A 19,502-nucleotide genomic window follows, 5' to 3' on the forward strand; every position below is an offset into this window, starting at 1 on the left:
TCTGTTGGACTGGAGCTTTACCAGAAATGTATTTGGACTCATTGATACCAGGATAAAAGCAAATCCCAATAAATAAATAGTGCTTCCCAGCTAAATTTTTTTTAATATAATTGTTTTAAAAAATATATAGTTCCCCTCCCTCCAAAAATTCATGCCACTCTGTATAAGTTAGGGGTTTACTATCTGTTACATTTATTATAATTTATTTATTTTTATTCAGTAAGTAATCAGGAGAAAAAATCTAAGGAAAAATGTCATCATCAACTGCTATTAATAAAAAGGAATTTTTTTTTTTGGTTTGCACACTTTAATGTACTTATGCTGCACCTCGTTTCAAAAAAATTTATTACAATTTTTTCTAATCACATTTCACTGCTTCAAACATTTTAATGGCTCCCCATAGACTTAGAGTAAAACCTAAGCTCTTAGGCATGGCATATGATATGGCTCCTACCTTTAATCTAAACCTCATCTCTGTCTATCTCACACATGCACTTTATATTCTAATTTACCAAATTATTTATAGGGCCAGAACCTTCATGACTTTAGATAATGTTTCCACTTCTTGAAATTCTCTCCCTCTTTACACTGTACCCACACTCAACACAATTTCCACCCAACTTGGATATTAGCTCCTCTAAGACCCTTCTTACCCCTCTTCCCCAAATCACTCCCTTTCCTATACTCAGTATATCTATTATTGCATACACCAAGCTACAGCATTAGCTATTTATGTCTATGTCAGTCTATCCTCTATTGTACTGTGAACAACTCAAGCACAAGGTCTAAATTTTCATACTGCCAGTGCCTACCACAAGGCTTGACAGGTGGTAGTCACTTAGCAAGTTTCACTGTTAGGTATATAACCTTACAAACTGAAACAGTAAAACCATCTAGGATGAAGCCTAAGTCTTACACCTCCTCCACAGCAGTCGGCAGAGCAATGATACACTACAGGCATTAACAGTGATGGTTTAGCTAGTAGTAGAACCTGTACCAAAACTCAGTTCCATGGACAAAATGCTCTTTTCAAACCATATGCAAAACACTCTTCAAAAACCATATGCTCACCTAAGAAAAGGGATATATGTCCTACTGGAAGTGTAAAAAAAAAAATCATCTTCCTTTTATACATACAGATTTCCAGAGTTTTGAGCTAGAAGAAACCAACAGAAATCACCTAGTCAAAATCTTTAGGAAAGAACTGAAGTCCGTAAAAAAAAGTGGCTTGTTCAAGGTTGAGACAATAGCAAGAAGGGCCAAGACTAGGACTCAGGTCCCCTGGCTTCTCATTTAGTGCTTTCTCATAGCCCATGCAGCCTCCCTTTTGTACCATGTGACTTCTCAAGGTAAGTGGTACGACTGCTTTACTGCTTTGGATTTAGATAGCTAGTATCCTCAATTGCAAGATTTTTTTCTTAATTTCATTTTTAAATTTGGTTCTAACACATGAATACTAATAGTACCAACAAGTTCAACCAGGAAAACACCATTTCCAGTTCCAATATCAAGCACTGAAGCATCCAATGGAATCTTGTGTTTCTGCATCCACCTTATTAGTCGAGTCATACTCTCTTCTCCAAACCAGATTTCTCCTGTATCTCCATATTCTTGGAAAGTTTGCAGTTCTCTCTTATAGACAGCATCCCAATGCTCTCGGGTGCCCAGCGCAGACGGGGCAAAGCCATCCCCTCGGGGACTGCCCCCTCGAGACCGCGCCGCGGCCCCAGCGCCGCCGTCGTCGTCCACGCCCAGGAATTATTTTTTTAATATGATTTAAGCAGGTAAACGCTAGGGCAGGAAAAAGTTTTTCCTCAATCCTCTTAGAGTCCCTGGCTGGGTATGAAAATTAAACTGAGAAAGATTAACAGGAGAAAAGCATACAAATTTATTTTATATAAGTTTTGCATGATAAGGAGCCTTTATGAGGAAATGAAGACCCAAAGAAACAGATCTATGTACTTTTATGCTAGGTTTGATGAAGAATAGACAGTCATGGAGGAATGTGATATGTAAAAGAGTATGAGGTGATTGAAGTAAACTGGGGGAAACAGCAAGTTCTGGTTGTTAGAATTCTTCTTGGCATCTTTTTGTCTTCAGAGATAATAATTCTCCTTTCCTCCAGGTATAGGTAGGGTTCCTCATGTGAGGGTTTTATGGCTTGTTTCAGGTAAGAAGGGGGAGAGGGAGAGGAGGTCAGAGTGACCTTTCTGCTTCTGCCATTTTCTCAAACTTCTTCAGCTTAAAATATTCACTATGCCAAGATGCCAAATTTGGGGGTAGTTTATCTGAACCCCATAAACACCTCAGTGACCATGGTTTATGAAAAGGAAAGAAAATAATTGTGACTTACAGGTACTAGACTTACCTATCAATTTTATTAATATAAAAATACATAGATCAGGATTTCTGTAGCATGTATTTTCATCAAGACACCCCACACACATATACGGTTTCCAAACTAGTGAAAATAGAGCCCCTCTGAGAATCATATATACTTTTTTGTAAAATTTTTCTATATTTTTCCTTAGGTTGCCAACTCTAGCATAATAATAAAATTTCATAGATCTTAATTTTTTAAAATATTTTGAGAAGTTTTTCAACTTTTAAAGAGGAGAAACTTAAACTGGTGCAGCCACTATGGAAAACAATATGGAGTTTCTCAAAAATGAAAATCGAACTACCATATGACCCAGTAATTCCACTCCTGGGCATATATCTGAAAAATAATTCGAAAAGATACATGCACCCCAATGTTCTTAGCAGCATTATTTATAGTTGCCAAGATATGGAAGCAACCTAAGTGTCCATCAACAGATGAATGGATAAAGAAGATGTGGTATATATGTACAGTGGAATACTACTCGGCCATAAAAAAGAACAAAATTTTGCCATTTACATCAACATGGATGGACTGGGAGGGCATTATGCTAAGTGAAAGAAGTCAGAGAAAGACTGTATGATATCACTTACATGTGGAATCTAAAAAGTACAACAAACTACTGGGTATAACAAGAAGGATACTCACAGATACAGGGAACAAACGAGTGGTTACCGGTGGTGGTGGGTGTGGAGCAGTGGGAGGTACACACTGTTGGGTGTTATATAGGCTCAAGGATGTATTGTACAACATGGGGAGTGTAGCCCGTATTTTATAATAACTGTAAATGGAAAGTAACCTTTAAAAATTGTATAAAATATGTTTTAAAAAAGAGGAGAAACTGATATTTTGTAGGGGCAAAACAATTTTTAAAACAGTATGTTATCCCATTTTAATTTAAATATGTGTATTTTTATATTTGAATAAGAAAAATTGGGGGAGACTATCCCAAGAATGTTGAGTAAATAAGCATCTGTTTCTAACTTTTGAGATTTGGAATAGTGTCAATTTTTCTTTTATACTTAATCTGTATTTTCAGACTTTTCTGTAGTGAAATACTTACCATTAAAAAAATAAATAAGGAAATATCTTTTTAAATCGTAGATGTGAAAAACTCCTGACTCGATTGCATGTCACTTACGAAGGTACCATAGAAGGAAATGGTCAAGGCATGCTACAGGTAGGAGAATTACAGCAGTGAGGGCATGGGGGGAAGGGACGACTGTCTGTTGTCAAGCTTCCGACAGCAAAGGAAATATGAAAAGCTGTTTATTTATCTTCTAAGCTGATTTAATGCAATGAAGCATAATAGCAGAATGGAAAAAACACCAAACAGATCACCTTGACAGGCTTGGTGATACTTTTATCTGCCGATGTACGTTCTCTGTTTCTTACGTGTGCCTCTTTAAAAAGCCTTTGACAGAAAATCCAAGATCTGGACAACATCAGGCCTCATGGTTCAGATATAGCTTGTAGATTGACAGTGGGGGAAGTTCCCAGGGTATGGTCTTGACAAGCTGTCACCAGGCAGTTTTGTTCTCTTTCTTTAAAGGCTCTTGCTCTGCCCTAAAAAATGACCAGCTTGAGATGTTTTTCTGTCACCAACTTTGTTTAGGTCTAGGAGGCAGACATCTAAAACGGATTGATAAGGAAGTCCTCTCTCCCATGTGTAATAGTTTTAGGCACATGAGCCAAATATACTTGCCAACTCTTCCCTGTTTTAGAGCAAGTAATTTTGTCCATCTGTCAATCTTTGTTATTAATCTGTGTTCCTTCCATTATGTAAAAAAAAATATTTTGGAAAAAGGAGTTAACAAATAAAACACTGTATCTAGCTTTAACTTGTTGTAACACCTAACCTGAATATGTGCTTTCCTTTTGCTTTATAGTGATCTTTTTAAAAAAATCACTAATCAGAGACGAAATGTTAAGTGTTTTGTGTTCCTATTTAGAAGAGCATTGTAATCCTAATTTTCTTTGAAAGAAGCTTGTACACCATCTTGTTTATACTGAGACTAGCTGATTTTTTTCTTAGATCATTACTAAATGCTTATATAGGGTCAGAAGTTAAATAAAGCAGTTGCCTGATAATGGACTATTTGTGTGAATAACAATTTTTATTATAAAATGACTAGACTGATTTGCATTTGGCTAGTTATTATATACGTATGCTCTAAGTGCCTACATTTGTTTTAGAATGGCCTTTTATTTAGACATATTTGTATTTAAAATTTTCAAAGAGGCAAACCATGTTTTGTCTTAAATCACCTCCCAGTGATTAAAATTATAGACAAAAATAATTAGGATAACTGAATTAATATTTGTCCTGTACTTAAATTTTTTAATATTTATATTTAATAAGTCCTTTTTCTTCTATTTAAAACAATAATTTTGAAATAAGGCTAAAATTTGTTTCGAATGACTATCACTTTTTCCCCCACATTTCCATCTTGACAAGGTTGTTTCCTACATTAACATCTTGGATTAACTGAGGGAAGCTTAATACACATGAAATAAACAAAGCTACTGGTGGTTAGCACCACAGGAATGCTGACCTTTCATTACAGTACAATTCAGCAAGGAGTTATTCAACAACATTCAAGGTTGAGATTCTCCCCACTTCCCTGGAATATATTATAGATGAAATGTGAAACCTCAGTAGATTAAAAGAATACCATAAAGGCTTCTGTTTATTTTTCTCCCTACCCATGCCAGGTATCCCCAGGAGATAGGGAATATTGTATTGCAGTGCTCCAAATCTCCTTGTGTAGCATATAAATTACATTATGCTGAGTGGCAACAACAACAAAACCTCTCTAAGGAGAGTTATCATTTCTCTCTTTTCATCAAGTTATAATTCAGAACTGAGTAAGCTGAACAAGTAGCTTTAAAGTAAAGTGAGTTAGAAAATGGCTAAAAATAAGGAAGCACTCATATGCTTGTTTTCATGTACTGGAACAGGTTTCTTACCTGCAATAGAGAGCCTTTTATTAAGAACTTTTTTAAGTACTAGAAACTGATTTTCTAAAAGACCCCTGCTTTCAGAGGCATATTGAGTTAGTGTATTTGTTTCTGTGCATACCTTTTAAGTAATAAATGTTGGCCTTTTATTCAAAGAATGAACAGTAGCATGCACATTGAATGTATTTCATTTATCATTTCCAAGTAGTACATAGATTGGATAGAGCTTATCTTTTAAATTTAGTTATGTATCTTGTTCCAGTAACAATTAAGTTTAGCTGATCTCAGGCCTTCTTTGTTTCTCATTTGTATTCCGAATACCATGATACTTAGCCAGTCTCTCAGTTTTCAAGAGCTGCCCATTTTATTTCCTTGCTGAGTCTCACTTCTTTCCCCACTGACTTATTTGAGGCCCTAGTAGTGCTTGTCTAAACTATTCAGTATTTACCTAGCCAGCCTTTCTGCTTTTACTTTTCCAGTTCATTCTTTAAACTTTAGTCTGAATTATCTTCCTAAAACACAGATACATTTGTTCCTTTTCTTCATAGAATCTTTCCCAGAATCCTCAGAATTAAGTAAAAATTTCTTGGACCCCAGACCAGCTCATTACCAACTTTAACTCTCCACATACTGTACACTGCAGACAGGCATGAGGAATCTGCTTACCACTCTCCTCATACAGCTCTTTACATTGGTTTTTCCTGTGTCCTTTTGCAGCTATTCCCTTAGCCTGATTGTCAGCAAAATCTCAATTGAATGCCACATCCTTTTGTAATGCTCCCGTATCCTCCCCATGTGCCAATTTTAGTTAATTGTATTATTTGAAAAGCATCAAATACATCCTAATAGGTTCTTTAATAATCATCTTATCATTCTACTTATGTGCCTCACTCCCATCTAGACTGTAAATGCTATGAAACCAGGAACCACATCTTATTCATCTTTGTATTCCATGGTTCACAGCATAATATTTCATCAATACTTGTTTAATTGAACAATTTAAGCTATAAATCACCCAATGTATAAAGACTTCATATGTAGTAGGTAACTATTTCTAATCAGTGGACTAGTTTAACCAAAATTATTTTTCTATATAAGCTAAAGTTTTAGTGTTGATTTATTATGCCAGAATATAAACCCAAATGATTCACTTTGGTAACTCATTTCAAGAACTTGTCCAGTCATATTTTTCAGTATTTTCTAAGTTCTTCTGTAGTGAAAGAAGACTACTTTATCTTCTATTAATTTCTCTCTTTTCACATATAATATTTTTACGTGTCAAAAGATTCATATTCTTGTTTTACTCTTTTGTAAAACAGGCTTCACATTACCATTTCTTATAATTGCTTTAGAGATCACAAACAAGTTTTACGAAAGCTCATACTTGACAATAGTCTGAAAGTATATGTGAAATAATAGGAAATATATATATTAGTCTCTACAACCTGTTCTTGGCACAGAGCTCCTAAAACCCTTGTAATCTCCTGAGTGGTAAGAGCACTAGGAGCATCTTTTGTTATAATATTTGGTCTTTGACCCCAATTCCAGACTCAGAGCTCCTAAACCCCTTGGAATTTCCTGAGTGATAGGCATGTCTTTTGTTCTAATGATGCAGCTCTTGGTGGGCTCCTGGGTAGCTTCAGGATGGGGATGGTCACCAGAAAGACTAAGCCATGATTAGAAGTTTGGAACTTTCTGCCCCACCTCCCATCCTCTGGGAAAGGGGGGAGGGACTGGAGACTCAGTTAATGATCGGTCATGAGAATGTGATGAAGCTTCCATAAAAATTTCAGAAGTACAGGATTTGGAGAGCTTTGGGGTTGGTGAACATGTGGAGGTGCTGGGAGATGACTTGTTTGGAAAGGGCGTGGAAGCTCTGTGCCCCTTCCCACATACCTTGCCCTGTGTGTCTCTACATCTGGCTGTTCATCTGTATCCTTTCTTACATCCTTTTTAATAAATCAGTAAATGTAAGTAAGTGTTACCCTGAATTCTTTGAGCTGGTCTAGCAAATCATCAAGCCCTGGGTGGGGTCATGGGAACCCCAATTTATAGCTGGTCAACTAGAAGTACAGGTGACAACCTGGGACTTGAGATTGTCATCTGAACTGGGGCAGTCTTGTAGGACTGAATCCTTAGCCTGTGGGATTTTTCACTAACTCCAGGTAGACAGTGTCAGAACTGAACTGGATTGTAGGACACCTAGCTGGTATTGCAGAATTGCTTGATGTGTGGAAAATCCACACATCTGGTGTCAGAAGTGTCGAGAGTGTGGTAGTAGTGTGAGAGTAAAGAAGAGACACAGGATTGTGTTTTTCCTAAATAGTATAGAAGCCTCTCTTACGTTACTTACTAAATTCTGGCAGGGGGCGGGAGGGGGTTGTGTATGACTGCATGTGTACACAAGTTGTGTGTATGTGTGTAATCTAACTCCCCAAATAGAAAAATCTAAGACAAAGTCAGAAACTATTTCTTACATATTGCTCCATAGAGCCTAGCATACTGTTGGACACATTGGAGTGCATAGTAAGTTTAAGACAAACAAATAATTCTGGCAAGTTGAGTTTGCTTTCTCTTGAGGATTGTGTAACTCACCTTTATCAATAGGAGCTTGGGGATGCCACCATCATAGTACTCCATAGAAAACTTACATATAGTTTTAAACTAAATTGGAAATATTAATTTATTGAATGTTGTTAAACTAGATTTTTTTGTCTTCATTTTTCTTCCCCTTAGGTGTATTTTTTTTTTTAAGTTTGTAATGTTTTTGCAGTTTGGGGTTTGCAGTTGAATTTAGAAGGAAGAAATTTTCATCCCTTTATTCTTTCACAAAAGAAAAAAGTTACCAAAAAGGTTAAATCCTAAACTTTTCAAACCTTTAAGGACAAGTGTTTGATTTCTATATTATATAAGAAAGGTACAGGCTATATAGTTTGGAGATACCATGCGTTTGTTTCCAGACCATTGCAAAAAAGCAAGTCACATGAATTTTTTTGGTTTCCCAGTGCATATAAAAGTTATGTTTATACTATACTGTAGTCTTTTAAGTGTCAAATAGCATTATGTCTAAGAAAATGTCATGCCTTAGTTAAAAAGTACTTTATTGCTAAAAAAAATGCCAACCATCATCTGAGCCTTCAGGTTGTAATTTTTTTTGCTGGTCGAGGGTTTGAAATATTGCAAGAATTACCAAAATATGACACAGAGACACAAAGTGAGAAAATGGTATTGGAAAAATGGCACCAATAGCCTTGCTAGATGCAGGGTTGCCATTAACATTCAATTTGTAAAAAATGCAATATCTGTGAAGTGCAGTAAAGCAAAGTGCAATAAAATGAGGTATGCCTGTATAATTATATTAAAGTCATATGAAGTACATAAATGGAAATGGAGTAGAGAGTGGTGGAGAAGTGATCTTGAAACCTTTCCAGATAAAAACCTCCCTTGATTTGTGGCCCTTGGAGCACAGGTAAGGTTTATAAACAAGAGCCCATATAATTACATTGAGGCTTTTGCCTAAAAGCTCTATTTTCCATGTTCCTTCTAACATTTTGGAATCCAAAGAAATATTCAGAGATGTTAACTGCAGTGAGGTGGAAAGGGTGCAGTCAACCACAATCTGTTCTCCCTGGGAAGATTACTAATTTGGGGATTGATTTATGTGGGAAAGGAAAGGAAGATCAGAGCTTAGAGGGAGTATACTTCTTTATTATATATGTAGGTATTTTAAATTGTCATTTAACATGCCACATTTTCCCAAATAGGTGGATTTTGCAAACCGTTTTGTTGGAGGTGGTGTAACCAGTGCAGGACTTGTACAAGAAGAAATCCGCTTTTTAATCAACCCTGAGTTGATTGTTTCACGGCTCTTCACTGAGGTGCTGGATCACAATGAATGTCTTATCATCACAGGTTAGTTTTGAGAAGTCTGAACAATGGGGTAGTGTTCCCCATCTGTGATGATCTATCATGAAGACGAGAGGCCACTCAGATAGTAGCTTTTCTCTACCGTGGGCATTAGTCCCAATGTTTTAATTCATTAATTTATACTTGTTCTTATTAAATTGTTACAGTTTCATTTTCATAATCTTGAGTAAGACATTTTATCCCCACTTTTTCTTTCTTGGTATCTTTATCTGAGGAACAAGGGTAAAAAATGATTAAACTACTCTCCAGTTTGAAATTTTATGATATGGTGTCCTTAAAAAGAAGATAGTGATATGTCTTTGAGCATGTATCCTATTATTATTCTTCCATTATATTTCCAAAGTGATTTGTTGTACTTCAGCATGAACACACTATGTAAGTATAAAAAACGGTTACAGTGTTTGGAGAGAGTCAGTAAAACAGTGAGCTTTATAGAAGGGAAATAAATCAGTAGCCTTATGTTTATTCTAATTTCTAATCCTAAGAGAAAAAGTGTGATTATCTTAGTGCCTCTCTTTGATTTAAGTTATTATGGGAGGAGGAGAGAAGGAAACATAGTCAGATTTATACTTTAGGCCTATTAATCAAGACTTACATTTATTTTCCCTTAAGTTTCTTTAGATTGCAATATCACTATGTCACAGTATTTTCTTGTGTATAAGCTACCCCCAAAAAATTGATGATTAACTCATAACTCTTAAGAAACTCTTAATCAGCCACTGTAGGGAAGTTAAGCCTTTTATTCAGGTACCTAAAAGACCATACCCAACAAAACAAAACAAAACATTCCCATATAAAAGCCGTAACCAACCATCAATTGCTGATGTTTTTTTCTTTCTGCAAAGGAGGATTTCTTACTTCCCCTTTGAATCTGTTGCCACTTTGAGATTAGTATAGGAGACTAACAGGCTAAGTGTAGGAGAATTTGGTTGATTGTTATTTTCAAAGATTACAATGGGATGAAAACCATCCTCTGTTAGTTTTATCAAATGTATAACTCAACTGATTTATGTCCAAAGAGGTACATGACAGAATTAAGACTCTGAGACCACACATCTCAGATACATTTGTAGGCAACCTTCAGGAGAACATCTAAATTTTGTCCCTTATGTTTTGCTTTCAGGATTCCCTCTTTGTCTTTCAACTGTTTATGATGTGTATAGGTGTGGATCTCTTTAACTTTATCCTGTTTGGGTTCATTGAATGTCTTGAATGTTTAGATACATTTGGTAAATTTTTGGCCATTATTTCTTCAAGTATTCTTTCTGTCCCTTTCTCTTCTCTCCTTCTGAGACTCCTGTTATGCATGTGTTGGTACATTTGGTGATGTCCATTGGTCTCTGAAGCTCTGTTCATTTTTCTTCATTCTTTTTGTTTCTCAGACTGGATAATTTCCACTGACCTATCGTTAGGTTCACTGATTCTTCTGTCTGCTCTAATCTGCTTTTTAATCCCCTCAGTGAAATTTTTATTCCAGTTATTATGCTTTTCAACTATAGAATTTCTATTTGATTCTTTTTAAAAATAATTTTTATCTCTATTGAGATTCTCTATTTGTGAGGCATTATTCTCACATTTTCATTTAGTTCTTTAGATATAATTTGCTTTAATTTTTTTTAATGGATGTAAAACAGCTGACTTAAAGTTTCTGTTTAGTAAGCCCAACGTCTGGGTTCCTCAGGGTGGGTCAGTTACTAATGAATACTTTTTTTCCCTGAGTATGGACCCTACTTTCTCGTGTCTTTGCATGTCTCAATTTTTTTGTTGAAAACTGGACATTTTAAATGGGGCAACTCTTGAAATCAGATTTTCTCCTTTTCCCAGAGTATGTTTTTGTTGCTGTTTCTTTAGTGACTTTCCTAATCTAGTTCTGTGAAGACTGTATTCTTTTTCATGTGTAGCCACTAAAGTCTCTGCTTGGTTAGATTAGTAGTTACCTAATGATTGGACAGAGATTTTCTTAAATGCCTAGAGTCAGTAAGTCAGTCTTTGCCAAAGGGCTCTGACTATATGTTGGGGCTTACCTTCAACACTCCACCAGGCAGTTGACACTTCCTTCCTGCTTACACAGAGCCTCAAGATCAGAGTGAGGGGAGAGGTTAGGACCTTCTCAGGTCTTTCTTGAGCCTGTGTACAGCTATGGGCATGTGTGTAGACGTCTAGATTCCCAAGGATACTTAGAACTTTTCAAAGTCCCGTAAGTACCTCTCATTCCTTAGCTTTTCCTCTGAAGCTTTTTGGTTAGCCTGTTTACCCCAACTGTAATCTAATGCCTCAGGCAGCTACACTGTTAAACAATTGACTATAATTGTTTTCAACAAACACCCCTGGGAATTAGGCTTTTCACCCTGGACAAAGTCCAAGTCTGGTCAAATAAAGACAGCCTTGTGAGTGAGGTCTTCCAGGGAACTAACTACCAGACAGGTCAAATGATTACAGTTCTCTGAGAATGGGGCTTTGAAGGAGCTTCAACCCTTCTCTGCCCCCTCTGGTGGCAACCAGGCTGTTTCGATTACAGGCTGTTGGTTTCTAAGGCTACGACGGAGCTTGGGAAAGTGGAATAGGAACAGGGCAAGTTAAAACACTATACAATTCACTGTGTTTACCAATATTTAGCCAATTTTTCTTTAATAAACACTCCTCAGACTGCTGCAAGCCTTTGGTTAATTCCCACAGTTCAGAAAAAGATGATTCTTACAAGTTTTGCCAGTGTTCTCATTATTTTTATGGAGGAAAGAGTGCTCTGAGATTTTTTACTCCATTGTTTTTGTTGATGTGTCCGTATCTTTTATAAGTGCTTGTGGATAAAAGGGCTTTCAAGGAGTTATTCCACATCTTTTAGATAATCCTATATTATTTCTTATAATATCCTTTTGATTCTGCTGTTTTGGTGAGATAAGGCAAAAAATAAAAATTGTTGTTTGAGTTTATGTAGGAAGTTTAGAACTTCAGCAAAGGAATTTCTTCTTTGATTGAACTGCAGCTCTTTGAAGTTAATAACCTGAAGTATTTCATCCAGAATTCTGAGGTTGTGATCCAAACTGTACTGAAATAGAAAGATAAAACCCTTTTATTCTCAGCATTGTCTCAACTCACATATTGGTTGTCTATCTGCATTTGTTGTTTATTATGTATGCAGATAAGAAGGGTGTAGTTAGAAGTTGTTAGGGGAGAAAAGAGTATAAGGAATTACAGAACAAAAAAATTAAACTGTCATAAATCCATTGTTGGGCAAATGAATACTTTGAATATTGATCTCAGACTGTTTTAGAGAGCACTGAAGTTCTGGAATGTGACCGTCTCCAGCATTTGGGTGTATCAAATAATACTTTAAATGAGTTTTAATTTTTAGCAGTTAAGCTAGATTTGAAGAAGACTGAGAACAAAACATCCCATCAATTTTTTAGGATGAATTTACATTCTTGAAATAAAAAAGTTGGTAGAATGCAGGGCATTTTAACTCAAAGCTAATTTGTTTCATTTGCTTCACTTCTGTTGTACTAGGGAAGTAGTCCCTTGTCATCTCCCATTAATGTTTCTGTAAATAAAGAATGTAATTTCCTTGGGAATAGTAAAAGGAAAACATTAGACTTTTTTTCTTTTTTAAGCATAGTTTGTCCCCAATCTAAAAAAGCATCATCACTCTGGAGTTATATCTGGTCTCTAACTTACCTGCAGCCATTGTAAAATAGATGGAAAATTGCAGATCCATGACTCACCTTCACACCTGTAATTACCTCAGGCTAAGGACACCCGGGGTGACTTTTAACTCAGCATTTTTCCCCATATCCACTTAACTCTATTATAGTGCCTCCTAATTAATATCTGTGATGTGATGTTTCCTTAATGGAAATGGCCATTTCATCATCTATTTGATGTTGGATTTCTGCCATCACCCTTCTTAGGAGACTCTTAACTATGCACTGCAGTCTATCTGCCTGATCAATTCCATTCCTTCAATGATTCACCCAGGCTCAGTGAGCTAATGGCTGTGTCTGTGCTGCCTGAATCTGTAGAAGAGTTTGAGAAATTGGAAATAAATTAAATTTATCATCATTGTGGGGCATCTGGTTGGTATCAGACTTTTAAATGAATATGAAACAGGTCATGCAAACAGGCAAATACTTTTATCCAAACAGCGTTATCCCTCTACTTGCTGTGATCCTCCCTGGAGCAGTCATGAGTTAAAACCTTTCAGTAAGTATAGATTGAGGAAAAGAATTAAAGCTCCAATCTTCCCCCTTTTTCCCCTCTCTCGTGTTCCTTCACAACGTCCAGTAAAAGCTTCAATACTAAAAGGTGTTATTGTGGTGCTGGGAGATTATTTTGTTGTTTCTGTGTGGTGAGAACATAAAGCAGATGCCTAGACATGAAACTTACTGAGCAGAATGTTGACACATTTAATATAAAACCTGCCCTCTAGTGAATCAAATCGTCCCAAACACCACAGGTCCTTAAATCTTTTGTGAGTGTCAGCAGAACTGATAGAAAAGACAAAAGCAGACACCATTGCTTATAGTACTGGTATTTTTCATAGAGTTAACAACACTAGAGGTGCCCATCACTACAAAAACAGCCCAGTGCTTACTAACTGACACCAGCTCATTGGGAAAGATCCAAATAAAGTTGGAGTTTGGCTTTTCTTAATTTTTATTAATCATGGGAATGAAAGGCCAGAGTGTTTTTTTCTGCTGCATAATCACCACTGTTTTAATGATACTAATAAAAGTGGGGTAGATGGTTTTTGTATAAATCTTCTTTCTAAGGGCATAACCCATTAGTAAGTAGAATTTCTTTAATCTCCAAATATTTTTTGCTGTGTTCATCATAAACTTTCATTACTAGTAAAAGAAAATAAGAATTTTTCTTACTACTATAAAGCCTAAGAACTGATAAGGTTGTAATGAGCTCTTGAAAAGATTTAAATGGGTTCCTTAAAAGTTTTTAACTTAGGTGAAGGCTTGTCTTTGAGTATGAAGTCTTAAGGCTATATCCCTAGAGAGAGCTATCACAACGGTCATTGTCTTCTGTCTCTCCTTTGCTGTTATCACTGTTCACCTTTGCATTTTCAGAAAAGTTTATCAGTAAATTTAAATTTAAAGCAAGCTAAGGGCATTTGTTTTTCAGAACAACATAATTTTGAAAGATGTTTACTTAGAAAACTCAGGATTTAATTTTAGAGCAAAAGCATCTGTATGTGCATTTTTGATTTCCCAAACCTGAAGGAAATAAACCTAACCTTGTTTCTGTTAGGAAAGAAGACAAAAAACATCCTAATTTGAAATAGAAGTTGATCATTGATATTTTATATCTTTCAACCACTTTTCAAAAGACAGAAGAGGTGTTTATTTTCATAATTAAGGGATCAGAGTAGGCGTTATTATTGTTATTATTATTAATAATAATAATAAACAGGGAAAATGAGGCTTGTTCACTGCAAGGCAAAAAGCAAAAGAACAGGATTATTCCCGGCTGTCTTTATTCCCAGTCAGGCCAGTAGACCACATGTCTTTTAAACCCCACATAAATAGAGTCATATATCTTTGGTTTCTCTACTCCCTTACAAAGTTAAGTCTGATGACACCAATACCAACCTGTGTGTGGTATTGAAGGATTTTAAACTCGTCTTATTTGGTTTTCCAAGCTATTCTATGAGGTAAACAATATAAGAATTATTGACAAGCCTAATTTTTAGACGTTGAGATGAAGTCCAATGAGATTTGGTTACTTAAGGATTCACTTTGGGTTCCTCGTGACTCTTAATCTCAGTGTGGTGCTCTTTTTGCCATGCCACACTGTCTTTGTAAATGAATTTTTTAATATGTCAATTATATAATACTTAGTCCAGATTAAGTATTTCTGTATTAAGTATTTCTGTATTAAGTATTTCTCATTATTTTAACCTCAGTGTTCTTCCTGTTTCGGTCCTTAATTATGTTTATGCAGCAAGTACTTACTCAACTGCTTCTATATTTTTGCATTACAAGATGCTAATGTAGGCACACATGTTAATAATATATAATCCCTGCCCTTGAGAAGCTGTCAGTCTAGTGAAGGAATCAGATTATTGAGGTATAATTGACATACAACAAACCGTATATATTGAAAGTGTGCAATTAGGTAAGTTTTGACATATGGCTATGCTCATGAAGCCATCTTTTTGCCTGTGTTTTAATTGGGTTGTTTGTTTTTTTATTCTTGAGTTTGGAAGTGCTTTATATATTTTATGTAAGTCTTTTATCAGACATATGAAGTATGTCTTTTCTTTATCTTAACAATGACTTTTGAAAAACAGAAGTTTCTAATTTTGAAGTCCAATTTATTAATTTGGGTTTTGGTTTTTTTGGTTCTTTCTGGTTTGATCACTGTAGCTTTATAATAGTTCTTGAAATCAGGCAGAGTGAGTCCTCTAACTTTGTTCTTCTTCAGAGTTGTTTGTTGAATTTTAGAATAAGTTTGTCAATATCTACAAAAAGGCTTGCTGAATTTTAATTAAGATTGTTTTGAATCTATAGATCAATTTGGGAAGATGACTTTTTTAAACAATTGTATTGAAGTATAGTTGATTTACAATGTTGTATTAATTTCTTCTGTACAGCAAAGTGACTCAGTTATACACACACACACATATTTTCATATTCTTTTCCATTATGGTTTGTCAGAGGATATTGAATATAATTCCCTGTGCTATACAATAGGACCTTGTTGTTTATCCATCCTACATATAATAGTTTGCCTCTGCTAATCCCAAACTCCCATTCCTTCCCTGTCCTACCCTCCCTTACCCTTGACAACTACAGTCTGTTCTCCATAGAGTCTGTTTCTGTTTTGTAGATAATGTTCATTTGTGTCATATTTTAGATTCCACATATATGTGATATCATACAGTATTTGTCTTTCTCTGACTTACTTCACTTAGTATGATAATCTCTAGGTCCATCCATGTTGCTGCAAATGGCATTATATCATTCTTTTTGATGGCTGAGTAATAGTCCATTATATATAAATGGACTATATATACATACCACATCTTCTTTATCCATTCATCTGTCAATGGACATTTTGGTTGTTTCCATGTCTTGGCTATTGTAAATAGTGCTGCTATGAACATAGGGGTGCATACATCGTTTTGAATTATAGTTTTGTCTGGGTATATGCCCAGGAGTGGGATTGCTAGATCATATGGCAACTCTATTTTTATTTTTTTGAGGAACTTCCATACTGTTCTCCATAGTGGCTGCACCAGTTTACATTCCCACCAACAGTGTTAGAGGGTTCCCTTTTTTCCACACCCTCTCCAGCATTTGTTATTTGTAGACGTTTTAATGATGGCCATTCTGACCATTGTGAGGTGGTACCTCATTGTAGTTTTGATTTGCATTTCTCTTATAATTAGCAATGTTGAGCATCTTTTCGTGTGCCTATTGGCCATGGGAAAACTTGACTTCTTAACAATATTTAGTCTTTGACACATGAATGAGGTATCTTTATGTTTATTTAGGTCTTATTTAATTTCTGTCAGTCATATTACATACTTTTTATTGTATACTTCTTTTACATTTTCTCAGACTTACCTCTAAGTATTTCATATTTTTGTTATTGTAAATGTAGTTTTAAAATTTCAGTTTTTGACTGCTCGCTGATACTGTGTAGAAATATAATTGATTTGCAGATTGCAATTTAATATGTTAATTGCTCTGTTGATGCTGTATGCAGAGTACTGCAGAGCACAAAGAAGGAACAACCAACTCTACTTACAGTGTCAAGGAAGCCTGACAGAAACAACATTAATTTTGTAGTTATTTTCTTGATTTGTAGCAGACTATCTTACCCAAAATACTAGGTGAATTTATAGTAATTAAACTGTAAATTATTTAAAATTTTGAAAAATTATTTTTAAGAAACAGTGTGCTCAGTAATAGACTAGAAACTCTAGTATTGAGATTAAATCTTTTAAGTTTTTATTATGGAATATTTTAATCATTTATAAAAATAGAATAGTATTTTTCATAGCTTTATTTAATATTTACTTATATTGTATATCTATGTTTATATTTGTATATGTATGAAAATTTTCAGATCTACAGAAAAGTTGCAAGAATAATACAAGGAATTTCCATATAATTTTCACCCAGATTCACCAGTTTACATTTCTGCCCCATCTGCTATATCATTCTTTGTCTGTTTTCTTTTCCTGAACTAGGAGTATACTGGAGACATTCTGCCCTTTTACCCCAAATATTTTATTGTATATTTCCTAAGAACTAGGACATTCTCTTACATTAGCACAGCATAGTTAATCAAAATTAGGAAATTTAACATTGATAAAATACTATTAGCTAATCCCTAGTCAATATTCTATCAATTATCCTAATTATATCTTTTCCCCCACCCAGTCTACAGTCTAATCCAGGATCAGACCTTGAATAGACTTGTCATGTGTCCTTTAAACTGGGACAGTTTCTCAACCTTGTGTTTGTTCACCTTGATATTTTTAAAACATTGAAGCCAGTTACTTGGTAGAATATCTCTTTTGGGGGGTTTGCCCAGTGTTTTTTCATAACTAGATTCAGTTTATTCATTTTGGTAGGAATCCCAGTGAAGTGTATCTTTTGAAGAGAAAAGTAGTACCGTAAAATTCGCATATAACTTATATGTGTATATAACTTCAGTCAGCCCTTTGAATGAATATATATTTCCTTCATCTGTGGGGACCACCTCTGTGGATTCAACCAACTGCAGATTGTCTAGTGCTGTAGTATTTACTATTGAAAAAAATCTACAGTGTAAGGGAAACCGTGCAGTTCAAACCCATTTGTTTGAGAGTCAACTGTACTAAAAATATTATTAATCTTAGTTCTCAATGTTGTCTTGTTTCTATTTTATTTTTTAATATGTGAAAAGTATAATCTTGCTCAAGTTTTCAGCTTTTAATTTTACTGTTTTGTTGATTCTTATCAGGTCAAGTAATTATTGAGTTGACCCTAGGAGTTGGAATGAGCTTATTTACTTAGTTAAATAGAACACTTTTGACACCATCCCTTTTGATATGTTCAGGTCCAGTGAATTAGAAATCTGTGTTATATGCCAAGCTTGGTACATCTTCTCATCAGATGAATGTTAATTATGCTTTTTTCCCTCCCTGTCTTCTCAGGCATAATATCCTAGTTTTACAAACTCCTTTGAGGTACCTTGCCTGTTGATAGGCAAATCCTAAATTTAATTTTATTGACACTTTTCTTAGAGAACGTTTTTATGTAAAATTTATTTTTTCAACAACACAAATAAAAAACCATCTGATCACTGACATTGAAGACAGTGGACTTTTTTTTTTTTTTTTTTTTTTGCGGTATGCGGGCCTCTCACTGTTGTGGCCTCTCCCGTTGTGGAGCACAGGCTCCGGACGCGCAGGCTCAGCAGCCATGGCTCACGGGCCCAGCCGCTCCGCGGCATGTGGGATCTTCCCGGACAGGGGCACAATCCCGTGTCCCCTGCATTGGCAGGCGGACTCTCAACCACTGTGCCACCAGGGAAGCCCTACAGTGGACTTTTATAAAACACAATCTTTATGTACTCCTTATAAAAGAAAAAAATGAGTGTGACAGACATTTTGTTTTCTTTGTTGATTGGGACATTGATTCACTGTATGATAATTGCGGTGGCATTTGAAGGCATCGTTTTTTTCTTTATGGGAAGTAATAACAAGTCATTAAGACCAGCGGGGGTTTTTTATTTGTTTGTTTCTTAACAGAGACTGTTTAGAAGGTGCAGTTCTTAAGAAATTGTTTTCTGGGGGCATTGGTGGTGGGATGAATTGGGAGATTGGGATTGACATACATACACTAAGATGTATAAAACAGATAACTAATAAGAACCTGCTGTATAAAAAAATAAAATAAAATTCAAAAAGAAAAAAAAAAAATTTCTGAAAAAAAATTATTTGTTTCAGGTACTGAACAGTACAGTGAATACACAGGCTATGCCGAAACATACCGTTGGGCCCGGAGCCATGAAGACAGGAGTGAAAGGTGAGTTCATTTCTGACGTTAGCATCTCGTGACCAAAAGCTAAGGAATGTGGGTTTGACCCTGGTACAGTCTGTCTCCCATCTATTCTTATTTCAGAAATATAATTTTCTTCTTAAATTCAATAGCACAGTTTCATTAGTAGTTAAAACAGTATCACCATCTCCATATACCAAAGGGAAAAACAGAGAAAAGCCAAATGTCTAAAC

The 19,502-nt window shown here is 35.4% G+C and overlaps 2 protein-coding genes across 5 annotated transcripts in view; one reads left to right on the top strand and one right to left on the bottom strand.

Annotated features, from left to right (window-relative positions):
• PARG (poly(ADP-ribose) glycohydrolase) overlaps positions 1–19,502 on the top strand; it is a 111,596-nt gene that overhangs the window by 70,506 nt on the left and 21,588 nt on the right. For all 4 annotated transcript variants that reach the window (XM_081223863.1, XM_081223864.1, XM_081223861.1 and 1 more), the window contains 3 exons: positions 3,485–3,560; positions 9,106–9,253; positions 19,218–19,296. In XM_081223863.1, coding sequence (XP_081079989.1) covers positions 3,485–3,560; positions 9,106–9,253; positions 19,218–19,296 — 303 coding nt within the window. The remainder of the gene's footprint in view (positions 1–3,484; positions 3,561–9,105; positions 9,254–19,217; positions 19,297–19,502) is intronic.
• LOC308620059 (EEF1A lysine methyltransferase 2-like) lies at positions 1,185–1,758 on the bottom strand (the record flags this gene model as incomplete). Its single annotated transcript, XM_081239398.1, has 1 exon — positions 1,185–1,758. A coding segment is annotated over one exon (360 nt), but the record flags the coding sequence as incomplete, so codon positions are not given.

The sequence above is a fragment of the Mesoplodon bidens genome, assembly GCF_964165515.1.
Source record: "Mesoplodon bidens genome assembly, chromosome: 1".
Classification (NCBI taxonomy): domain Eukaryota; kingdom Metazoa; phylum Chordata; class Mammalia; order Artiodactyla; family Ziphiidae; genus Mesoplodon; species Mesoplodon bidens.